The sequence below is a fragment of the Osmia lignaria genome, chromosome 16 (assembly GCF_051020975.1).
Source record: "Osmia lignaria lignaria isolate PbOS001 chromosome 16, iyOsmLign1, whole genome shotgun sequence".
NCBI classification, from domain to species: domain Eukaryota; kingdom Metazoa; phylum Arthropoda; class Insecta; order Hymenoptera; family Megachilidae; genus Osmia; species Osmia lignaria.
The window spans coordinates 4,082,286-4,105,200 of record NC_135047.1 but is presented as its reverse complement, the minus strand read 5'-3'; the positions used below and the strand labels follow the sequence as shown (position 1 = coordinate 4,105,200).

The following is a 22,915-nucleotide window of genomic DNA, read 5'->3' as shown; positions in this document are numbered from 1 at the left end:
GGTCTTTTCCTACGGTGAACCACGGGACCGTATAATCGCATTAAGTCGCCGAGGAACAGCACCGTCTAAATATGTACAAACCAGCCGGGGATATACATAACAAGGCGTGGGCACGTAATCGATGAGCCAAGATATCATCGATAACAGGCTCGAGTTCGCAAACCCTTTCCCCTCCCCGATACTCGTCAAACTCGACGAACGAGTGTGCAACAAATTTACATTTTATTTTCCATCCTCTCGCATCCGGAAAATTCACCAACACCACTTGGACTTTATCTAAAGTCTAATGGCCTAGCATCGAGGAATATTTTAATGGAAAAGCTAACAAGGAAGACATCGCGCTGAGAGTAGAAATAACATTCCAAGATATTCTCAAGATTTTCAGCTCTCGTGAGAATGGTTTCGTAAAAATTCTTCCACGAGCTAACTGAATTATAGACCCTAAGAGTGAATCAGAAGAGAAGTGTGCAAGGTCGTTCGACCCTTTAGTACTACGAAGTCGTCCGACCACTTCTGCGTGCGTTTAATTGGATTCTCTAGGAAACGAACAGAATCTTGGACGTCCTGCAAATAATTAACGTATCATATTCTTTCCTAGGTAGCCTGATGTCCTGGGCCTTGCAGAAGAACGCAACAAATTAGAATTCTCCACCTGTCGATAGAGAGGAAGAGGATATCTAAGAAGACGACAGCTAGACAGAGCGATAAATATCGAAAGAGAAGACAGGACGATGAGGATCACTGTCCTAGGAGTATCAGAATGGAAGAGAGTCGACGCTGTGGAAGCCTTCGGGGCCGGTGTGGCTCTTCAGATCGTCTCGAACGTCGAGGCTGTTCGCGGGCTAAAACCGAGTCCGCTCCGTGCCCGAGGTACCAACGTACAAACCGAGGAACGAACGAGAAAGAAGAGTTCTTCGAGTAGTGGAGAGAAAGATGGAAGAAGCAGGGGCCTTACATAGCGATTGCTGGCAGGGCCTGAAATAGACCTCGAGAATCCCCCTGTAGCATCCTCTCCTCCACCAGCACCTCCTTTTTATCTTCCTCCTCCTCCGCTTCCTCCTCCACCACCTTCTCCTCTGACTCTTCTTCTTCTTCTTCTTCTTCTTCTTCGTCCGGCAACCAGCGTTGCCTGTAGCTCGAGGCGCCCTTTCTTTGCTTTTGTTTTCAGACAAAAGGACCAAGTGCCTCGACCGGGCTGTGAGAAGTTGTTTCTAGAGTCTCGTTCGTGCGAGGAGCTGCAAGAACGAAGGAAGAACGAGGACGCCGAAGAAGAAGGTGGTGGAGGATCGCTTGTTTATCCAGGATCGAGCTTCTGCTTTCGCTTCACCCACCGATATATGGCCACGAACAGAGGGCCCCGTAGGCATTGCCGGACCTAAGTGCACTTCCACTGCACTCCAACTGCATTCCCATGGCAATGCGTCGCTGAGAATCCGACCTGCTAAACTGACCTGCGCCAACGTTACCAGCAAAACGTGACCCACGCAACGAGCCAAGCCTCGAACATACTAGATTCGACCGCGTCCGACCCATCGATCCTCCTCTTTTTGCTTCACCAAACGGATAACTGAAGCTTGTTTGTTAACGAACCACGTCGTTGCAGTAAATTCGAAGCCGTGACGAAGGGGGAACAGGGGGGGATGGAAACGAAGCTTCCATCGGTGATTCCGGTTGGAAAGCAAGAGGACTTGGTCGCGGTAAATTTGTAACGGAGACCGTGAACGATAGAGCTATCGCGAATGATTCACGGTTCAGTCCAGAGGGCCTGATGTCGATCTAAAAAGAAAAAAATTCAACACTTATGTAAATCATCCGTACAATATTATAGCTCCGTACTTGTAAAGAACCTTCAACCGCGGTACATGGTAATTAAAAAGTAAAGGTACGAGACGGTCGGATGTGTACTCAGGGCATCGACGTTTATAACGTACCTCAAGGTCGTTGAAATCATCAAGATGTACCCTGTTCTGCATAATCACCTATAATTCCTGCGACTGTCCGATGTCGCTCGTAATTATTCATCTCTATTTCGCGATCGAAACTTACGTCCATTGCAATTGCTGTTTAATGAGGTAGCAGGAGAGTGGTTCGCAGAGCGATACAGAAGGAAATTGACCACTGAAGATCGGTATCGAAATCGGCGTGCATTCGTGGCAGGGAAGAAACGAACGGGGAGGAGGATCGCGGTGGGTCTCGAATGTCACGCGAGCTCCTTTTTGCTGGACTGGTCGCACACCGCGTAACAGAAATAACACGCGTATGATCATTGATCCAGCGTACGTTACAAGATACCGAATCGATCGGTGCCGGGATACGAACAAAGAGTACGAAGAAAGAGGAAGATGAAGAAAAAGAAGGATATCTGCTTTGTAGGGTGCACGGTTGTCCGGGACCGGTTAGACGTCGTAACCGAGGGCGAGTCCGGGGACGGTTGTTAGACGTATGTATTCCAGAAGCAGGTGATCCCTTTGAACGAAAACACGCGACCAGATATGAAGACTACCTTGAAGAGTACACGAGGCTTTTTATCCGCTTGGTCCCGCCAGTAGATAAGTCGGCGAAAACGCCAGGATGAAACTTCGTAACGATGCTTTGGTAACTCGAAGCGATTAGGGTGGAAGCGCGAAGGTTTCAACTGAAAATCTTTGTATCTAAACGATCGCGAAGCGATTACTCGTTCCTCAGCCATCGGAGATACCAGCACCCTTAACGGGGAGGGCCGTTCAACGTCGACGAGAAAAAAATTAAGCACGGGAAGAAGAAGGAATAAGAATAGACGGCGCCAAAGGCTTAACAAGGGAACCGGTTCATACCTCCTGCAAGAGTGTACACGACGTTCATGGAGATTCCAGCGTCACTTCGACCGCCTTACAATATATCGGACGCTCCTATGATCCTCGTAATATCCTGCTCGACTGCAACCGTGCGCCAAGTTTCTTCGAGTAATTGGGATCGGTAGTCACGCTGACGAGTGTTAAGAGTTTATCATCGGCTCCTTCGACGAAATATACAGAGTGATAACAAAGATAGGATTCGAAACTTTAAGGGTAGATCATAGATACGTGTTTGCTGAACAAAGGAAGAAATTTTTAACGATCTTGGATCAATTTTAAAATGATACACGGTCCTATTTTCTTACTTCTACCTTCTGCTCGGTACTATCTACCCTCGAATCTTTTTCCTCGACCACACCCCGTATATCGACGACAAAATATTTGAAATTGATTCTGACGAGGTTGTTTAAGCCCCTCGCTCTGCATTGAGCGACGACAGGTAGGACGTAGATAACGTCGTTAAACGGTGATGGTTTCGACGTCGTTTAATCGATCGATCGCAGAGATTTTGAGGGATGGTATGTTATGACGCGTTCCCAGGCACGCTCAGAAATGAAGTCTACCTTGAGGTCGGTGTGTTTTTACCGCCTCGGCGTCGATACGATTCCATTCAGCACGTTGAAGACCATGAACAGACGGCGGAGCGAAATTCCATCGGCTCGCAACCGCCGAACAACGTAAAACAAACTAAAAGACGGTAGAAACGTTTATTAATAGCGTTGCACCGCCACTCCAAATAGATCCGAGAACCGGAGTTCAGCGACAAACGATCTCGCGAGTGCTGTCCGCCTGGATAGACCGCTTCGTGCCTCTCGTTCTTCGTTCCATCAAGCCGCGAGGATCATCGAGGCTCATCTTCTCGGTCCGTGACCAATAGAACGCGAACCGTGACACGCCATTGAATTTCAATCTCATCCCTAACCGAGTTATCAGAGAAAAATCATTACAGGTCTACTCGTTCGTTTCTATCGTAAAATCCGCACGCGGCTCGGTTAAACAAGAGACCTACGAACTGCAGTCGTCAATTTAAAACACTCGATCGATAGCTATTTTAGTATACATAACTTTGATCGTACATTCGACAATGACGAGTCATCTGGAAAAGTGCAGTGATGAGATTTCTGGTTTCTGACGGTGCAAAACCAACTACGATTTACTCCCCCATGTTCGAGCGATAGGGAAAGGTTGTTGGAATCTTGAGAAATTTTTATAAGTGGAAAAGTGTTTTATTAGAGTACACCCGGTATAATCTCGTTGATTTTTCAAAGAGCATTGTCCGATTCGAGCAAAGTCACCCATGAATCTCTCGGGTCGTTCAGCTCACCTTCCCATGTCCGTCTGAAAAGTTCTTCTTCTTCAAGAGCAAAGTTCGAGGTTCAACGAACGCACCGCATCATCCTCGGTAACCCTCCGGCGACGACGGCGACGTCTATTGTGGTACCTTTTTTGCGACCTTGTCACCTTGCAGGTTTTTTACACGGTCAAGTCGATTACATTTCGGATCGGTTCGTATCTCTCCCCCGATGGACGACGTCTCTTTCTCACTTTCTCCTTCTCGCTGTCCCACTCGTACACGCTCGTCCCTTAGCGAGCTTCGCTCGTCCTGCTCTAGGTTAGCCAGTGAATCATCTTCAACGACCCCCTCCTCTGGGATCCGGGCAGAAGACTCTTAAGGGGGCCCACAGCGTAGCGCGAGGCCAGTCCGAGAACGCGACCCTAACACTAACATCCGGTGTATTCCGAGAGTCGGAAACGGAAACGACTGCTTGATCGATTAATCCACGCCACGCCGATTAATCCACGTTACACGCAGGCACCATGAAGATCGCTATGCTGCTGATGCTCGTCGTCGCTTTCGCTTCAGGTTAGTATTTCAACAAAATTATTGTACATCATGCGGTTTAGTGTTGGAAGGTTTAGGTTTGAAATATATTTACGAATTCTGACAGTGTCTGGATAATTTTTTTGAGACGAATAATTCGCGTTGGAATCATTCCAATTATTCTTCTTTCGAGGACCTCTTCCCGCTTTCTCGATCGACCTCCTGCAATATCCTTGCATTTAACTTTTACGTGACTTTGTTCTTTGTCTCTCCGGGCAAACACCGACTTCGACGTCCGGTTGCATTCAAAGAGCGAAGAGGAAACGCGTTGATCACGCACGCGACTTCAAGATCGCTCGTCCTTCTCAGCCGTTCCTCCACGATTCATTATTTACGCTACGATTCAATGTTCTTTTGTTCAGTCCTGAATGGACAAAAAGTTTCTTCGAGCTTCAAGTTTCGTTTAAGACGCAAATGGCGAATTCATAAATGAAATTGCCACTCGAAGCAGGCGTCTTCTTTCAAGAGAACAGTGGCGGCAGACGTCTCAAGGTCCTCGGGTCATTTACCACCACCTGAGCCGCTTGCTTCGCGATCCAGAACGTTTTTAAGGCTAAATGCAACCGATTAACTCTTTACTTGTTTCTCTTTAAACGCTTCGAAGCGTTCGCGTTCCCACCCCATGATCCAGTGTGTTTCAAAAGATTTTCTCCACTTGTTCTGCTTCGCGATATTAAAGAAGTTATGAAGAAGATTAGATCGTCCTAAAATTCAAGGTTGTTTTCATGTAACCAACAAAATAACTCGCAAAAGAAATTTCAAGGTCTAAATTTAATAGAAAGATTCATCGTCTGGAGGTTGTTTGGTGGCCTAAACTGGTCATAATTCATAACTACAGTTAACCAAATAGCCGTATAAGTTGAATGAACTCGCACGGTGTATCGTGTGAACAGACGGCACTTCTCACAAAGCACAGAGTCACTGCGAAATTAGTTAAAACGAACAGCGTCGATGGAGTGTATACATCCAAAGGTAAATTAAAATCTCGTTAGAGAATTATTCAGAGGCTGGTGTTGAGTTAAATAGAATTTGTAAGAGACACTATTTTTTTCTTATCACGTTTATCATTAAGCTTAATTGATGGGAAAGACAGAAAGATAAAATGGAACTCGGTAGATTAAATTAATAATACAATGGAAGAATAGGATGCATCTGTTAATTAACGAGTTCAAATATTCACAGTTGCTCCCAGACGTAACGGTTTTCATAAGCGATGCTAAAATGGGACACTGAGTAGATTAGAATTCACAGGATGATTTTTACCGCGTCTGGGGGCTGCCATTTGTGGTCTGGTCGGAAGTCAATGGCAGAGACGTGCCTCGATGAGATAATACGACATCAAGAAAGGAATTTCCTTTTTTTATTCATCAGCTAGCTTTTGTCAAAGCAGCCTAGCTCATCTGGTATTCATAAATTTTGAAGCTGTTCAAATAAACTTCGAAGGAGAAACGCATAATTCCAAGCATAATAGGAATGAATAAAATTAATTAACAAAAATTCATTTACAGCTCAACGGATCACAACGATTCAGCTGGACGGTGTACAGTACTTTGTGTCCCGGATGAACCCATACAGCCCAGAACTGAACTATTTTCTGGCCTACCAATACTGTCGCTCTTTGGGCCTTCAACTGGCCTCTTTCGAGACGAAGGAAAAAGCTGACACGATGACGCAATATTTGAAAAACGCCGGCTACGTGAAATACGACTTTTGGACATCGGGCAACAAATTGGGCACGGACATGTTCCTGTGGATGAGCACGGGTCTCCCCTTCAACGCTACCTTCGATTACATGTTGAGGCGACCTGGCAACAGACCCGCTGATGTTCCACCTGGTACTGAACCTCAACGAGTAGCGCGTGAAAGGTATGATTCCTTACTATTCTTACTTCCTCTAACGTTTATCTAAAACGATACGAACGCGGGTTAATTGTAAAAAGAACTTATCGCGTTCCGTGGCACCCAAAATATCAACCCGCATCGTAAATCATCGAACCCCTATTCTCCTATCATACGAAAGGTCAATACTCTTACGAAAAGCAGAAGCAAGAAGTCGAAACATGAATCATGCTATCTTATCGAAGAAGACAATAGCACCGTGGATCGATTCATTGTCACGAACGACAATTATCGGTGCGTCCCTTCCGTAGGAGCGCGTCTCCACCCGGAAACGCGTGCATCGAATCGGTAAACGTCACCGAGGGTCGAGTGATTGAAATTCTAATCCGGAAACTTGTCCGTTGCAGCGGCGACAGCGGCAGCGCGGACGGATGCGTCGCGATGGCTGCGCCCACGTTAGCCTGGGAGGCACAGGACTGCACCCTCGTTAAGGACTTCATCTGCGAGCAAACAAGATGCTACTACTACAACTACGGCAGCATTCCAGTCTCTGCGACTCAGGGGTAAGAGGTGAGATAATACTTGTCACAAAAATACACGAAACCGCCGAGAGAAAGAGAGATAGACATTCAGAGAGATAGGCTATCAGAAGAATCCAACGTGTTCCAAGGTGAATCTTGACGTCGCACGGACAAAAAAATAGAAACGGTAGATAAGGATTAGAAAATGTCGACTCGCCGAGATATCCCGGCTATTTACAGCGAGCGTACTTTTAATAGATAGGATTTTTCCACGAAACTAGTCTCTTCGTATGGAAATTAACATAGCGAACTACGCGAAGTTCCGATAATACGAGTTCGTTAGCTTCGGTTAGTGATTCTGCGTTTGGTTAATTAGATCGGTGATCTAACGAACCGACCAGTCCAGAATTAACGGACCTATCGTAGGGACATTTTTTTCTCCGTGCAGTTATGCGACTTAATGGAACAAACCGATAACGCTTCATTGAATAATATAGTCTGAATAAGAAAGTAAGATATAATGGTACTTGGGAAACTGTACAACTCTTGGTGGCGTTCGAACGTAATCGCTTATTACCGATGATATTAATATCACGAGGATAAAACGTGATGCAGCTTTTTTTTTTTTTTAATTAATAACGCATTCTCTCGCTTCTCGCAAACGTCAGGCAACACACGTACACACACATCACAGGCAAGTGTGAAAAAGTGTGGATCCTACGAGTAGGAACTATTAATTATTATCAGCCTGGTAGCGGTTCCAGACTTTTTTCCTTGCCTCCTAATGCTACAACCAATTAACACCGCTAATATTACACAACAACGACTCATTTTTTTTATACCTATCTAATGATCGAACTCTTTTCAAAGCTGAGTTCACACGATGATACTGGTACAAGCAAGTCGGAGGAAATTGCACCAACGTGTGAATTCAACTTAACCAAAATTTATCGCTTTGCCTTTGAACTGCGCGACAGCGACACTCGGCTGTGAATGGTGTGACCGAATTTCCAGAAATCGCAGACCCTACATAACAACCACCTCGGCGCCAGCCAGCGACGACCAGGTCGAAGACCACGAGGAAAGCGATAGCAGCAAGAACGACGAGAACGAGAACGAGAGCATCGACAGCATCGTCGACGAGAAGGCAACACCCGAGGAGAGTTCCGTCGAGGAGAAATTACCTGAAGACCCGGTCGTCAGCAGGCTGATTACCACGGCCGTTCCCGCGTCTGACAAGCAACAACCACCGTCCACATCTTCGCCGGTCGCCACCGAGGAAGATCACGAGCAACCGACCAACGCTGAGCTGGACAACGCCAGGCCAGATCATCTTCCGGACATAACCAGCTTGTTCACCGACAGTCCTGGCCCACAGGCCAGAAAGGACAACGTGTTCGAGGGTCTACAAACGCGAGAGATTCATCGTTCCTCTTTGCGCTCGTCCACCGACATGAAGGTCGAACATCGAGAGTCGCCTGATTACGTGGAACCACAAGGTGAGACAGAAACTCCTAACAACGGTCTGGAGGACGCTCACACTGTCGGCCCGTACGACAGCGTTCAAGATTACTACGCGAACGACCAACCGGAGGCGGCTGAATCGTCGATGATGAAGGATCAGGACGATGACAGCAGCACGATCCTGCCAGAGGCGGAACCGGCCTACAGGTACAACATTAAAGTGCGCACCAACGGCAAAGTATTAGATCCTCCGTCCAAGTAAACGCTTTACTCATTAGGCTATATCGTCCCGCGTTATTATTCGTTGATAAGTGAAGCATGGGAGATTCTCGAGGAACTAGATGTATTATGTACGTTCACATGTGTATATCGTGGATAATTATCGGGCACACGCGAGTGCCGTCATCTCTCATTTGTTCGTTTTGATTTCCAGCAACGCATTCCCGCGGATACTCGTCGGAATAATCTTCGTCGTTCAAGAGCGACGGAAGGAGAGAAACTTCATTGCTTTCGACAGCTTTGTCCGACGACTAAACGAAAAGACGATTTCAATCGATTAATAGATTAAGCTGAAACTGTTTGCTCAAAGAAACTGAAACGAAAGGGTAAATTTAAGTGGACGATTCTCCTTCCGTCGCTGAATTCCCGACGATGACCGACGTCCTTTTAATTGGAGTATTTGCAAACTCGTTCATTCGACTCGTTTCTTAATCGCCCATTCTGTGACGCTGGCAGACGTGTTGCATCTGCGTTACTGATCGATTCTTCTTCTTTGATGATGTTTAATGGAAACTTTGAGGCAAGTAGCTGGGTAGATAGTAATGCGAACGCGAGAACTCGTCTGCGTGGGATCTCAGGCATTATGGTAGGAAACGGTTGCAGCTATTAAAGCTGACCGAGGATAATGATCGTTGTAGGGAGTTGGTAGTCTGCCAGCGCCACGAATCTTCATGCATATCGATGTAATCATCTTAGGTAATATTATCCCTACGTCTGCAAGATGAAACGTTCTGCAATCGATCGACCTGACCCTCCTTCTCCTTTGCTTTCGAATCGAATGTTGGAAAAAACCGATCGACCGACTTGACGCATCCAGTGCCATCTTCAAACTCCAGAAAATCCTTCCAGTTGTTACATTTTAACATCGTTTCCATCGAAATAGCTGACAGATTCACGAGTCATCCAGATATGGTACTCAGAATGTTGAATAAGTTTTCGATCGATCTATTGTCAACGTTTGCTGCAAAGTCGGAGAATTTGGGCTCTCGAAGGATAGCTAACGAATCGACGTTATTCAAGGAAGAAGCGTGAATCGCAACGTTTCCGTCATCCAGACGTATGATGATGAAAAAAAAAAAAAAAAATGAAACGATTCTTCTATTGCTACGATAAGTCATTGACACATGGAACTTTGAATATTATTGCGTAAAACACGGCGCGAATGTGCAACTTGTGTAATTGAATATTAATAAAGGTACGAAATACATTGTCACGGCGGGGAAGATGAATTTTCAGCGTCCTACAGATATGCTGCCAGCAAATAAGAGGTATTCCAGTTTCAGATCATCGAAATAACTCACCAGCCGTTCACCACTCCCTCGATGTTCAGCATCGGTACAATCTTGAACACGTAATCGTCCCGCAAACTCGTCGCATAAGTGCTGTTATCTAACAGTGCCTCTAAGGTGCCGTGCATCACCCAAGAGGCGTTGCTTTCACCCGGATGAACTCTCGACGTCAGGAATATCACCTTACGATTCTGAAAAATTAGAAAAGAAATGTCGCGATCGATCTTACGAAGCCTGAATTTTTCATTTACCTCGATAGGGTTGCTTTTAGAATCCAAAGACGTGATCGTTAGAAGAGGATTTTCATTGCCATTCAAAGTCTCGCAGAGGGTTTCGGCGCGGAAGTAAGTGTTCGCGGGGACTCTCTTGGTCCATTTCCAGATGTTGGTCATCAATTGACTGTACGTGTATGGGAAATGATACGCTAGGTAACAGACGTCGTAAGAGTGAGGAAAGGCGACCGTGAACGAGGTGGTTAGGTAATTCTTCCCCTTTGCTGGTCGTTGGTAACAGTTTCGATAGTAACAGATCTCAGCGCCGGTTCTCACCCAACCTGGTCTACCTAGCTGAGCTTCGGTCACGCTGAAGAGAATAGGTTTCATCCCGAAATTGAACTGCGAGTTTGCCTTCTCGCAGTTGATTATGTTGAAGGTGTACGGCGCGTTTGCTTCCATGTTCGACACCTCGAAGTAGAACCATTGGTGCCTGGAGCCGCTGTTCACGTCCGGCGTCAGGATCAGATTGTATTCTCTCAGGCCTATCTACAAGGAAGCGAATTGGAAAGAAATGACGGTGATTTGCTGCGATTAACCTGACACGTTTCAGATGGAATTTGTACCTGAATAGCTTTCCTCAGATTTCCACTCTCGAATCGAGACTCGAACTGCAATTGATTAGTGTTGGAACAACGTTTTCCTATTCTGGTATCGTCCCAGTTACACAAATGTCTGTCGTCGGAATTTTGCTCGCCTATGGAGGTTACATCGTCGAGGTCGTACACCACCTCTTCCAACATGGTTCCACCATGAAGACCTCGTTCCACGCACGTCAGTAGCTTCGAACGACAGACCTTCCGGTCCTTGCTGTTCAGGGGTTCATCTTTTCCTAGACCATCGCCACCAACCAAATCTGGGTAAGCTACCTTCACGAAACCAATCACGCTCTTCACTCTACTCGCCACTAAGCAATAAGTTTGTCTATACGTGACGTTCGATGATATGTCGTTGAAGATTTTAATCGAGTTGCTTCCGTTCTCCTTGCTCGCTTCTTCTTTCATCGAATTGTTTGTGAAAACCTTTGTTTCACAGATCTTCGTGTTAGGTACGTTGGACTTATTTTCCTTCGCAGGGTCGATTATACCTGTCGATGAATTTTGAAGGGACAATTGAGACTTTATGTTGCTCAGTTCCTTGAAGAATGTTTCGTACCTGGCCAACAAATGAAGTGAATTAATCGTTTATCATCGATTAAAAATATCATCAACCTACTCGGTCAGATCCTCCACCGATCTCTGCGACGTGAAGACCCCAGCGAAAAATTTACTTTCGTCCACTTCGTCGGCCGAATGAACTGTTTTATCGTCGGTCCTCGAATTCTGACTTTCTTCTTCGTCTCCCGAATCAAGATCACTGTACAATCTTCCAAGTGAAGCCACGCTGTTCGCCTAAATAAAAACCCTGATCTCATCCACGTTCATCGACCCAAAGAAACTTTATGAAACATCTCACACCTCGATGCAATTATACCACGTTTCATGACTGTGTAACGCCCCGAACAGTTACGTTTCACCCATTACATCATTCCGTTCGACAAAAATACGCACCTGACTATCAACGTCGCTGCCACTCTCAGCACTGTTCGACCTGACGTTCGTTACTGGTAGTACAAATCTGCAAAAGAAAAACATGGCTGAGACATTTCGTCCATCTAGATATTATATTTCTTCGTTTCTAAATGCAACGTGTGTTACACTGATCAAGTTCAAAGTACATCGATGTATCGCACGAACGCTCGACTGGATGAAATATAACTTTCTCCGTTAGCGTGTCAAGTTCTAATCCTGACAACCACTGGTAATAATTTGATTCTATGTTGCATGGGAAATCCAGTGTTAGAGCGTGAAAAGAAAGAAAACATTTAAGGGTCTTCTAGAGCAAATAGACGACTTAGTTGAGAAACTTTCTAGATCGCATTTAGTCCAGATCGATGGTAAACTACCGTTTCTAAAATCGACTCGAGCGTCCATCGATTCGGATGAACCTTGAAAGTATCGTTCACCTTGCCGGAGACATTTCGGGTATCGGCAACTCCTTCTTCTCCAGACATTGATTAATAACCCCGCATACGCGTGACAGCAGACAATCGTATGCCTTATCCTCCGGACAGTTGCTGCAGAACCGGTACAATAGGTGTAGTCCATTGTTCGACTTGATTGCCTTCCTGCCAGCTTCTGAAAGCAGAAGGAACACGAGTGTAATGACTCCGTGCAACAGCCACTGGGGACTTCGATTTGCATACGAAACGTTTGTGCTAAAAAAAACGACCAGCCTGGTAAGAAAATGTATGCAACCGAAGAAGGGGACACATATACAAATTATAATTTGTTTTTCAGGGATGAAGAATAAACTCACTGGTGACACTGAGATGCTGCAAAGTGATCAAGGCACAGTTTAAAATCTTCAGCTTAATGGGACCCTCGAATCGTTCCCATCTGTCGAAGATTCTCATCAGCAAGTACACCAAGCCAGTCCTTACGAACTTCGTGCAGAACAATCCTGAAAAGATGAGCTATTCGAATAATTTGTTTCGTTAAAATTCGAGCTACCACTTTCAACACAGTTTACGTACTGCTTGTCGTAAAATATTTGAAGCATTCTAACAATATTCTTAATTTCAGGTGCGGCATGTAGCCGATGGAAACGAAGGTTTTCTCCATGGTACTGGCGATTCCGTCCTTCACTAATATCTGAAGAGAGTATGCTAACCAAAAGAATGAATTTTTAAGAAAATGATAGGAGAACACGAAAAGACTGCTGGTAAGATTACTCACTGTTTCTGGCAAGACATTTAATGATCAACAGTAAAGGCAATAGCGTCTTGCTGTTGTTGTAATGCAGCTTCAGAAGCGCGTGGAACACTTTAATGGTGTTTAGCAGTTTCATCTTGGACACGAACTTCTGATCCCTCGGTGCCACCTGGAATTTTCGTTGGCAATGCGCGAAACCTTGCGTTCAAAACAGGAATTCAAGGTTCTAAAAGGATATTAGGAGAAACCAAGGACGTCGTACCTGGCCCAAAATCCAAAGCACCTCCTGCGTGAGGACCTCGCTCGATACTGTGTCCACGTGCAGCAGATTAATCAAAAGCTTAACCAGCACCTGCGTGATTCCTAAATTGATCAACTGCATCACTGCCATTCGACTGCTAGTTTCTGTGAACGACAGCAAATTAACGATTCAATTATCGGTAAACCCATTTATCTATCAGCTACGATTGATCTGTCCTCCTCGAATAACGATCAGTTTCTACAAGCCACGCGATCGAGTTTCGTCGGAACAAAGGGACACTAACTTGCCGAAAGCTAGAAATTGCTATTACTTGTGGCACTTTTGTTCTTGTTCCCTTTGCTTTTCCCCTTGGGAAATCGAGGCGACACGCACTCGTGCAGAATGCTGGCGATACTGCAGTTTATCACGTGATCCTTGCAATTCTGAAACAAACGCATTTCCCGGGGTAAGAATGGTCGTTGCAATGGATGCAATTTAGCAAAATGCAATGATTTTTATCGAGAACCAAGGAGGATGTTTGACGAAAGGCCACGGGGATAATTATCGGAGGCGGCGTGCGTGCTTATCAGAAAATGGAACGAACTGCTTTCCAGTTTTGCACGCTGCAGGAAGCTCTGTCGAAAGGACGGACAATGGGATGCGACCTAACCACGCCATTTCGTGCTGAATGCTTCGTCGTGACACGGTTATCCGCTCGCTTAATCGTTGATTAAACGCGAGGCCTCGAAAAACCACCGCTCTCGAATAATCGCGAATGGGACACGATAGCGGTCGTTAAACGAAAGTGGACGACCGTGATAACCAAAGCGACGAAACTTGATTTGTACGGGCAGTGTAATTAAGAATCACCCACCTCCAGTGTCGCGATGAATATTTCCATCGCCCCGGAATTCTTCCGCCATAACTTCTCCAGCGTGCGTTCCCGTACACGTCGATCTGAAACGTGTCAATGAAAATGTTACAATTGCAATTTCATGCATACATTAGACTAAGGAATAAGCCGTTTTATGAATTCAAAGAAAAAAGAATTTGATCGATTATCACTCGTCTGCAGCAACGAAACCGTATAACGAGCTTCATTAAAGAGACAAGAAAGTACGATGTAAATCTTTAGGCGACAAACACGTCCTCCTACTGCCAGACGTTATAAGTATCTGGTATAATAAATCATCGAGGGAACAGGTGCGAGGAACAGTGTCCTCCATGCAATACCAGGCGTACTGTGTATTGGCGAAACGTGTGGCTCTCGTTTCAGACTTGACACAAGGCCAATCATTTCCAATGCCATGATCACCAGCTACAAAAAACTGGACATTGATAATTCACACCGAATAATTCGTTTGAAAGGTTGCTTTTCTCAGGAATTATCTGCGTCTTTGATTGAAAATTAGTGGGTGAGAGAGGAAACATGGTGTTCAATTTCACAGGGAAAAGCGAGTGTCGAACTTCAAAGGCGACATAATGTACGAAGAGATAACAAGGTGACTTATCAAAAAGCTTATCAAAGCTTTTTTCCTCGATCGTGACAGGCTGGTTACACCAGAAACGATGAGTCAGTATGATGACACCGCGTCGACGATGAGCTTTCGAGGGTGCAGAAATATCGACCAACGCGACAAAAAGCCCTTATCAAATTGGCACGACCGCAATTCACTTCGGGAATCGTCTAACAGTGTATTGTTCTGCCGGTTATACGTTGGGCCACGTCCAAACGATCTATCACCGAATGTCCTTATGTAATCGAACAAACGGGATAGCCGGCTTTTCGAAAATAACAAGTGACGTCGAACGTAGCCCGTTGCTAAAACACCTGTTCGTCGATCCGCAGAAACGCGTGATTTTCTCCAACAACTCGCGCGTGACTGACACTTGTATCGAAATAAACAGAGGGTAGTCTAAATTTATACCCCAACGAAATGCAGCTTCGATTAGACAGCGGTGATAATTTCGTGGCATGTTGAAGCGCGATTAAACACGAATGTATGCATGCATCTGAGGAATTGTTTGCTCGTTGCGTTGCTATTCATCGTTTTTCCTTCTTTCAACTTCCTGCCTTTTTTTCAGAGAAGTATGTTACATGAAAAAAAGGTAAAGGCCGAGGAACAATCGAAAGCGACCTGGATTTTCACGTGTTTAGAAGAGTACGAAGTGACGCTTTTTCACGCGACCGGTTCATTTTTTCGACACGAAACTTTGACGTTTCTCGTTCGACAATTCGTGCCGTTAATTAAACGTTGCTTCAATTGTCGCGTAAACAGAAGGAGAAAATGGGAAACGCGAAGTTTCAAAGGGGTGAAAAATATCGAGCGTTGATCTCGCGTAAAGGACTGCGGCGTGCAAGTTATGACGGCAGTAATAATAAATCGAGCAAGTTTCTGGTGATTAGTCCGATGAAATAGAAGCCAACGTTCGCGGTAAAAATAGCAATTTAGCGGCACGAGCCTCGTCTTAAAGTGTCCAATCTGTTTCGATTCGTTTAAAACTTTGCTGCCGCATTCGAGACTCGTGCTGAACGTTTGCTCGTGCTCCGAAAAGAGAAGGATGAATGAAAGAAGAAAGTTCGATGAAACCTAGAAAGAAATAAAAATTGACACTTTGAGAGATTACCTGAGGATGTAACTCGGGCTTGAATCTTCGCCACGACATTTCGGAACGTATCACCGGTCTCCTGAGGTTTCGTGGCGCAACTTCGAAGTTTCTCCAACAATGCATCGTTTATAGCCTCGTCCACGCTTTTGTTGCTCGGTGACATCACACTAGATCGCAGAAATCAAGAATGAACGCACAGTTATCAGTCAGTCAGGGTAGAACAAAGTGGAATTTGCAAGTGAAAACGTAGGCGTAGCACACCGATGGTTAAACATGCAATGATTTGTGCAACGTAGGCTTCTCTTGATTAAGGGTAAAGTGGAGAGAGAAACCACCCACCATTTGCCTTTGATCTTTGGAGAACCCTGAAGAGTCTAACTTAGAACCTCCTCTCCTCCTACGTAAAGATCTGTAACCGTATTTATTTCTTAGCAAGGACATTGACGCGAGGATCTCGGCAAAAAAAGAGGTGATCGATCGATCTCAAAGTGGTAATCGAACTTTGAGTTTCTCAAAGGCGCGAAAGGGTAAGGAAAATCAGCGAGAAATGACAAGAGAAGAAATCTGGTAAAAAGACAATTTATTCAATAACTGTTATGACTCCATCCGCGATCGAATATTCGATTCTGTCGATGTTAGATCGATCACAAACTGTATCAGCTAGATTATTTATTACTGATTATTTAGATTATTTAGACGCCGCAAAGAGACAATAGATTTTGAACGAGAGATGTTGAATTACTCGCAAACGACAATTGTACGCTCTCTACTCCATGCTTCTAATTCCTTTGATATTCTGTTACAGATCCCAGGCGAGTGGTGGAACATTTCATCCCTTAGGCTTACTTTTAATCAAAGGAAGCCCAAGTCACATGAGACGGTATCAAAAATTTCTGCAAAATAAAAAGTAAAATCGCACACGCATAGCAAGCCCAACGATGCTTAATTGCATCGTTCATTAAACTATCAAAATTCCACGCGATATTCGTCGTTCATCGAATCGGTCTTTCGCGTGTAATTCATAAAAATAATAGAAGAAGAAAATCTCTTTGGGTCTGTCACGTTTGAAGTCACACAAAAAGGGGAAATTAAAAAAAGAAACTGAAATTCATTTTCGTGTTTGTACTTAACCAAAGGAGCGCAGCTACTCGTCCTACTCTCGTCGTGTACGATAGTCCTTGGTCTATCTGCGATAAAGAAATCACGATTTTTCCGTTTAGAAGGAAAACACGAGTTAAACTGTATGCGTCGGTGTCATTCGCGGGTATTAATCGACTGTCCATTGGCGACCGGCCAATTTCGAACATAATGCGCATTAATCTCCTTTCACGAGCATCGTTAGCCAATGTCGCAGAAATGAAGATCGAATGTTGGAAAGCGTTTCGCGTCTCGTTCAAGGTTAATTAACACGCTCGTATAAGAAACTTGCGATCGAAAATAAACCGCGCGAATGGTTGTAAAATGTAGCCACAAGAGAAGAATTGTTGGAAAACGTTCGTTATGTGAATTAACAATCAGCAGCGATGGCCAATTACTCTTCCTCGTCGAGATTTCATGGTATCTTTACCCTGTCTTTTGTTTTCTTAACACGGATAACCGGTCGAACAAATTGTTTGCTGTAAAGTTGAGTAAAGACATCATAAAAGCTGAGGAGGTTTCTAAGCGATAACGTCTAAGCAATAAAAATGCAGGTAGAAAACACAATCCCGTACGACAAGGTCCAACTACCTGCATTTTTCAATGACAACTAAGTCCACGTTCGAGAACCACATTGTAAAACATCAGGATTAAATTACTGCCCGTAAATATTACGGTCGGCAAAACAGCCGAACATTTCCAACAATACAACGATTCACTTGGCCCGGAGTGATGTCTCACGGTGCCAATACAAATTTTGCAATTATCTCCCCGTCCAGCCAAACGGTTACTTCTGTGTTTCAGTAAAATATTCAAACGTCGCTCCATGAAAATAATTCGTTCCTTCGTTCATCGTCACTCCAAGCATTTTCTCTTCGTAGAAAAATGATTTCAAATAAATTTCGAGAGCCAGGAAAGGTGATCGTTCGAATGACAGCGTGAATGAGCGAAGGAAGCGTGCGACGTCTGGAGATGTGCGTTCAGAACGGGATCGGAAACCTGACAAAGTGCGACGAGCGCACGCACGAAACGCGGGGACGAGTGTTTTTGTTAGTGTTGGAATTTTTACTCTTCGTCCTGGGCATCTTGAGCGTTTTCCTCCGCCTCGTGGCTCGTCTCCATCGGCCGCTGGTTCTCCTTGTCGGGTTTCTCCGATGCACTTTTCATTATCTCCCTCCTCGAACTCTTCGCTATTCCTTTCCGTTCCAAGACAAGTCACTAAAGAGAAGGGTTCCAGGAACGAACACACACGCGTCCCGATATCGATTATTACCTCGACGACCTTCTTTGTTTAAACGATTTTACACTCGTGTCGCGGGCGAACCTCTTGACACGATCGACCGACTAAGTAAAGCCTCGTTTGCCGATGTCACATTTCACGAATGACCAAGATACCGGACGGGAGAAACAGGGATTTCGGTCAATGTTTCCCGTGAAATTCGCGGAACGATCCACGCGCTTTGCCACTCCGAGGCGGTTTGACGTTTCGCGCTGCCAAAACTATGTTTAAAAGCATACCACGCACGCACGAGGCGACTCTATTTATAGTGACGGCCGCTTTCCGAAAACCGCGCCCCTTTTCTCATATTTTCCATCGAGACCCCCTTTGTTAGCACCCTCTGACGAACGGGGGTTGTCCGGTTTCCTGGACGAACGGGTGAACCACCAGCACCATGAAAATTTCACGCGATGACATAGTCATCGTCGCGAGATCCTTCCGGCCACTTGTAGAAACCATTGCGAAACCAACTTGCACTTCACTTTCATCCTCGCACCGTAACCTATGAACTACGAATTTTTATATAAAAATTTCTCTGCCACCTTCTGTTGCGTAAATTGAAAATATTCATTGTTGCGAGGCTAGATACAGTTTTTAACAAAGAGATTGTAAATCATTATGAACTGTTTCGAAATCAACTTGCCAAAAAATGGAAAACGTTATGCCACCTTGCTAGAGGCACATTAATTTTCGGTGGAACGTGTGACTTTAAGTTATGAGGAACAGGTGATTACATGACTCGGCGAATGGAATATTCACGATTTAAATAAGAATGACACGCACGGACATTTCCAAACGAGTTGTATCGAGATTCTCGAGGATCCTTAAATAGATTCGTACATTGTCGAAACGAAGTCAGCGAAAATAATTATGAATACACTTCCAAAATTTCACGGACAAGTAATTCAAACATATTCCAATTTAATTTGATTCTTAAAAACCACGAGAACAACCCCTTTTCTCGACGATTCCAAGGAAACCCGAACCACCCTTAACTTCCAACCATCCCCATTAAAATTCAGCCTACACTCGAGTATCTTTCACGACGTTAAACCCATGTAACGACGAGGGTGGCAGAGAAATTCTCGGCTGAACGGAGCCTGCTCGTCCTCGAGCTTGAGAATCCTGGGGAAAACAACGATGACCAAGGCGAAAACACGAACGAGCAACGACACCGTGCGGTTATTAATAGAGCGCTGCGTCTTCGATGGATCCGCGAAGGGAAGCAAGAAAATCGAGAGGAAAAACGATGAAAGGAGAGAAAGGAATGAGTGGGTGGAGGAAGTGCAGGCAGAGGTAACCTTCTCGTCGATGAACGACCGGAAATACACGCACTGTTCGTTGCTAGAGGGGTGGCGGCGGTGCAAGGACACGGTCAGGGGTCTTAACCTCGTCGTCGATGACAACTGTCGAGCACCATAGGCGACGATGGGTGTCACGGATCCCTGAACGCGGTGGCTCGCAAAGCAGTGGGTGCTGTCACGGAATCGTATGCGGCACTTGTTGATAAACACGAAAGCTCCCGCGGATTGATTAGTAGCCGTGCGAACTTTCACGAGCACAGTCGACGCCTCACGAGCTTCGCCCTATCGATTCTCGAAACGGCGCTCTCGTTCAAACTGGTCCACCACCGTTTTATCCGCAATTCGCGCGGGTCTTTCGTACGAATTCAATCGCCCAAACTCGATTTCATTGATCCAACCAGCCCGGTAAAAATATCCAGTGGGATGAAATTTGTTTTTCAATAGGTTAATTTTGTTGCAGGTTAATACGTACCTTAGAATATCAGCTTGACATCTGCTCGCGTCGCTTCTCTTCCCTTGATTGTCAACGCGCCGCGTCGCGTCTTCGTTTCTTACCGTTGCTATTTGTCTTTCGCATTTTCCTTGATTAATCAGCCTCGAAGAGCATGCTTCAAGGGCCATGTCACATCAAAATTAAACATCTCATCGTCAGTCCCGGAAAATTCCCAACACGTCCATGATCGAGCGATCGCGTCCTTATCAACTCCACGATTTTCTTCCGACCGAGAAATTTCTCATCGACGATCGTGAATTTAGGTTACTCGCCGAAATGTCAATATTCATAAATCAAACTCCTTGAAGTCAATCCCGAATATCTATTTCTCCTATTTCTCCTCTGTTGAAGTTTAAGAATGCGTTCGAATTCCTCGTACATAATCATCGATCAAAATCGAAGAAACGGTACGATGACAGGTATACTAGCCGAAGCGCATTAGCAATGTAAATTCGGGTGTTAGAGGTGCCAGGCCACACCCTTCATTCATATTCTAAACAACAATTTACCAACGTTAACCGGTTCACGTATTTGTCCTTCCTTCACCTCGTCTTAGTCACTCTCTTTGTAACAATAAATACAACATTTCATATAGAATATCATGAATAATACAAAAATTTTTTATAATCATCAGTATGGACATTCTCCGTTAATTAAGGATATCCCCGAAATAATAAAAGTATTCAGAATTTTACATAAACTGGAAATGCGTGACCATAATTTTTCATAAATTTCCACGATATCCGGTTGGAACAAAACCCACCCCTACAGGAGGAAATTGAAATTCACACTCTGATTCACGGATAGATCATGAAAATACAATGGGCCCAAATATGTTCGGTTATTATACGGCACTTACATCGTCGAAAAAAAGAATCACGAGCAGGTATCCCGTTCGTCATGGCGGAGGATCGAGAGGAGACAACGGAAGAGTTAAGCGTAGGAGCGAAGGAAAAAAAAAGAAACAATCACGGATGATATTCGGTAGGGTGGGGGTTTATTCTCCACGAAGAATATATAAATCGCGGGTAGGGCTTAAATTCAGGTTAGTACAGATAGTTTCCGAGCCTATCGCGAAGCTGTGATCACGCCATGCAGGTGAGTCCTATTCGTCTATTCGTCTATTTACAACTTTACTCTTAAACATTGTAACAATATCAACTTTATACGTTTTACGTATTCGTGTGATGTATGATGACAATTCTATTTGTTTCTTTACGTGCGAAAAATATGAAATGTTTCTGAAAAAATGCCAATGGTTCCATGGAACCGTTTCGCTTGTTTTTAGAAATAATTCTCGGCACAAGAACACCGTTACACCTATCGACAAAATCTGTTTCCGCGTTGTTCGCGAATCGAGATCATTGATATGCGAAACACGGTTACTGCGCATCGAGACCAAGCTGGTATTATCAAAAAGGATCCGCATCACTCGCGCTGTTTCTTTATTCGACGCAGAGAGCGATCAATCTCCGAGTCCAACTACCGCATTGTTTCTCGTGTCACATAAATTGAAACATTTTTATCTTGCTCCAAGGAGTATCCGTCATTCCGTTCTCTTTCATTTTATATTCACTGATAGCGGGATAAATGAAAAAAGGATTTCAGTTCCAATTTTTTTTTCTTTTTATTTTTAATTATGAATTCTTGTTCAAAGATTCACGTTGCTCTGCTTATCGTCGTTGTGATCCTGGTCGCATCGATAGAGTCGAAACCGATCTGGCCGAATCTGTACGTCAGCAATTATCCTTCGCAAGCCATCAGCGTGCAGCCGCAACTCCTTCAGTACCAGGACACCTATTCTCCCTATTACGTTTACAATGTAATGCGTCGTGAAAATTAATCTCCTTTATTTCATTTTTATTTTATTGACGTTTACGTCTGTTCTTTCAGGTACGCACGGACTTAAATGCAATTCCTGCAACCATCCTTGCAAATGGAAAGCCAGCGGTCCCCCAATTACCTACCTATAATTTTTATTATGGCACTCCGGTGTACGACCTCCGGTTCCCATTAAACCCAGTGTGTAATCCTGCTGTTTTATTGACCAAACTTTGAAGGGTATTTTTATAATTGGGCTTGTTGTAGGTATATCCTTTATTGAAACCTGGTCAACCAGGGCCACTGCCTAAGCCAAACCCACCGTCAACGACCACCATGAAACCAACGGAAGAAAGCGATGATGGCCTCGAGAAATTGGACACGAAAGTTGAACCGGATAAGGAAATGAAGGAACCAATTGACAGCAACGAGAACGAGAACGACGACGACGACAGCATCACCGTAGATTCAATATGAAACCAGTCTCTTTTGTATTTCCACGTGAATTGATTTTGATTGAATAAAGTTTATTAATTTTGTAATTAATTTTCTACAGAGATCGTGGAGTGTAGAGCTGAGAATTTCCTGTGCTCAACTTTGTCCGCATTTAGAATTTGCGTCAGTTAATCTGCTTACCAAATCTTTTTGCTCGTAAATCAAGATTAGAAAGAATTGATGGATCATGTGGTATTTAGATCAGGTCGAATCATGAATACACGCTTTAGAAAGTGGAAGACAGTTCACAAATTGAATCTTTATTAGCAATAAAATGAATTCTAACAGAGTTCCATTTTACTCATCAAACGAGCAGTCAGTTTGCTGTCACCGATTCGCGATAAGTAATTTCTTGGGGATCGAGCAATTTTATAAATTAACTCGCTATAATTAGCTATCTTT

At 44.5% G+C, this 22,915-nt stretch overlaps 3 protein-coding genes across 17 annotated transcripts in view; 2 read left to right on the top strand and 1 right to left on the bottom strand.

The window, feature by feature from the left end:
• Positions 1 to 20,480, bottom strand: part of LOC117601161 (cytosolic carboxypeptidase 1) — a 29,037-nt gene extending 8,557 nt beyond the window's left edge. For 4 of the 14 annotated variants that reach the window (XM_034317577.2, XM_034317579.2, XM_034317580.2 and 1 more), the window contains exons 1-14: positions 20,177 to 20,479; positions 16,003 to 16,151; positions 14,249 to 14,331; positions 13,706 to 13,817; positions 13,396 to 13,538; positions 13,158 to 13,302; positions 12,956 to 13,087; positions 12,739 to 12,882; positions 12,386 to 12,557; positions 11,931 to 11,997; positions 11,596 to 11,771; positions 10,947 to 11,535; positions 10,360 to 10,869; positions 10,121 to 10,299 (exon numbers count right to left, since the gene is read on the bottom strand). In XM_034317577.2, the coding sequence (XP_034173468.2) occupies positions 10,121 to 10,299; positions 10,360 to 10,869; positions 10,947 to 11,535; positions 11,596 to 11,771; positions 11,931 to 11,997; positions 12,386 to 12,557; positions 12,739 to 12,882; positions 12,956 to 13,087; positions 13,158 to 13,302; positions 13,396 to 13,538; positions 13,706 to 13,817; positions 14,249 to 14,331; positions 16,003 to 16,151; positions 20,177 to 20,325 (2,750 nt within the window). In that variant the 5' untranslated portion in view covers positions 20,326 to 20,479. The other 10 variants (XM_034317585.2, XM_076692871.1, XM_034317578.2 and 7 more) reach the window with 10 other exon arrangements.
• On the top strand, positions 4,360 to 9,909 carry nw (narrow). 2 transcript variants are annotated; one of them, XM_034317603.2, is made up of 4 exons: positions 4,360 to 4,698; positions 6,225 to 6,582; positions 6,963 to 7,118; positions 8,091 to 9,909. In XM_034317603.2, the coding sequence occupies exons 1-4, from the start codon at positions 4,653 to 4,655 to the stop codon at positions 8,800 to 8,802; spliced, it is 1,272 nt and encodes a 423-aa protein (XP_034173494.1). In that variant the 5' UTR covers positions 4,360 to 4,652; the 3' UTR covers positions 8,803 to 9,909. The 2 variants fall into 2 exon arrangements, with proteins under 2 accessions (XP_034173494.1, XP_034173495.1); XM_034317604.2 differs by having other exon boundaries at positions 4,373 to 4,698; positions 6,963 to 7,125; positions 8,091 to 8,233.
• Positions 20,481 to 21,196: 716 nt separating the features above from the next.
• Positions 21,197 to 22,577, top strand: LOC117601181 (uncharacterized). The gene is made up of 4 exons (XM_034317619.2): positions 21,197 to 21,295; positions 21,855 to 22,019; positions 22,091 to 22,219; positions 22,286 to 22,577. The coding sequence occupies exons 1-4, from the start codon at positions 21,290 to 21,292 to the stop codon at positions 22,493 to 22,495; spliced, it is 510 nt and encodes a 169-aa protein (XP_034173510.1). The 5' UTR covers positions 21,197 to 21,289; the 3' UTR covers positions 22,496 to 22,577.
• Positions 22,578 to 22,915: the final 338 nt, after the last annotated feature.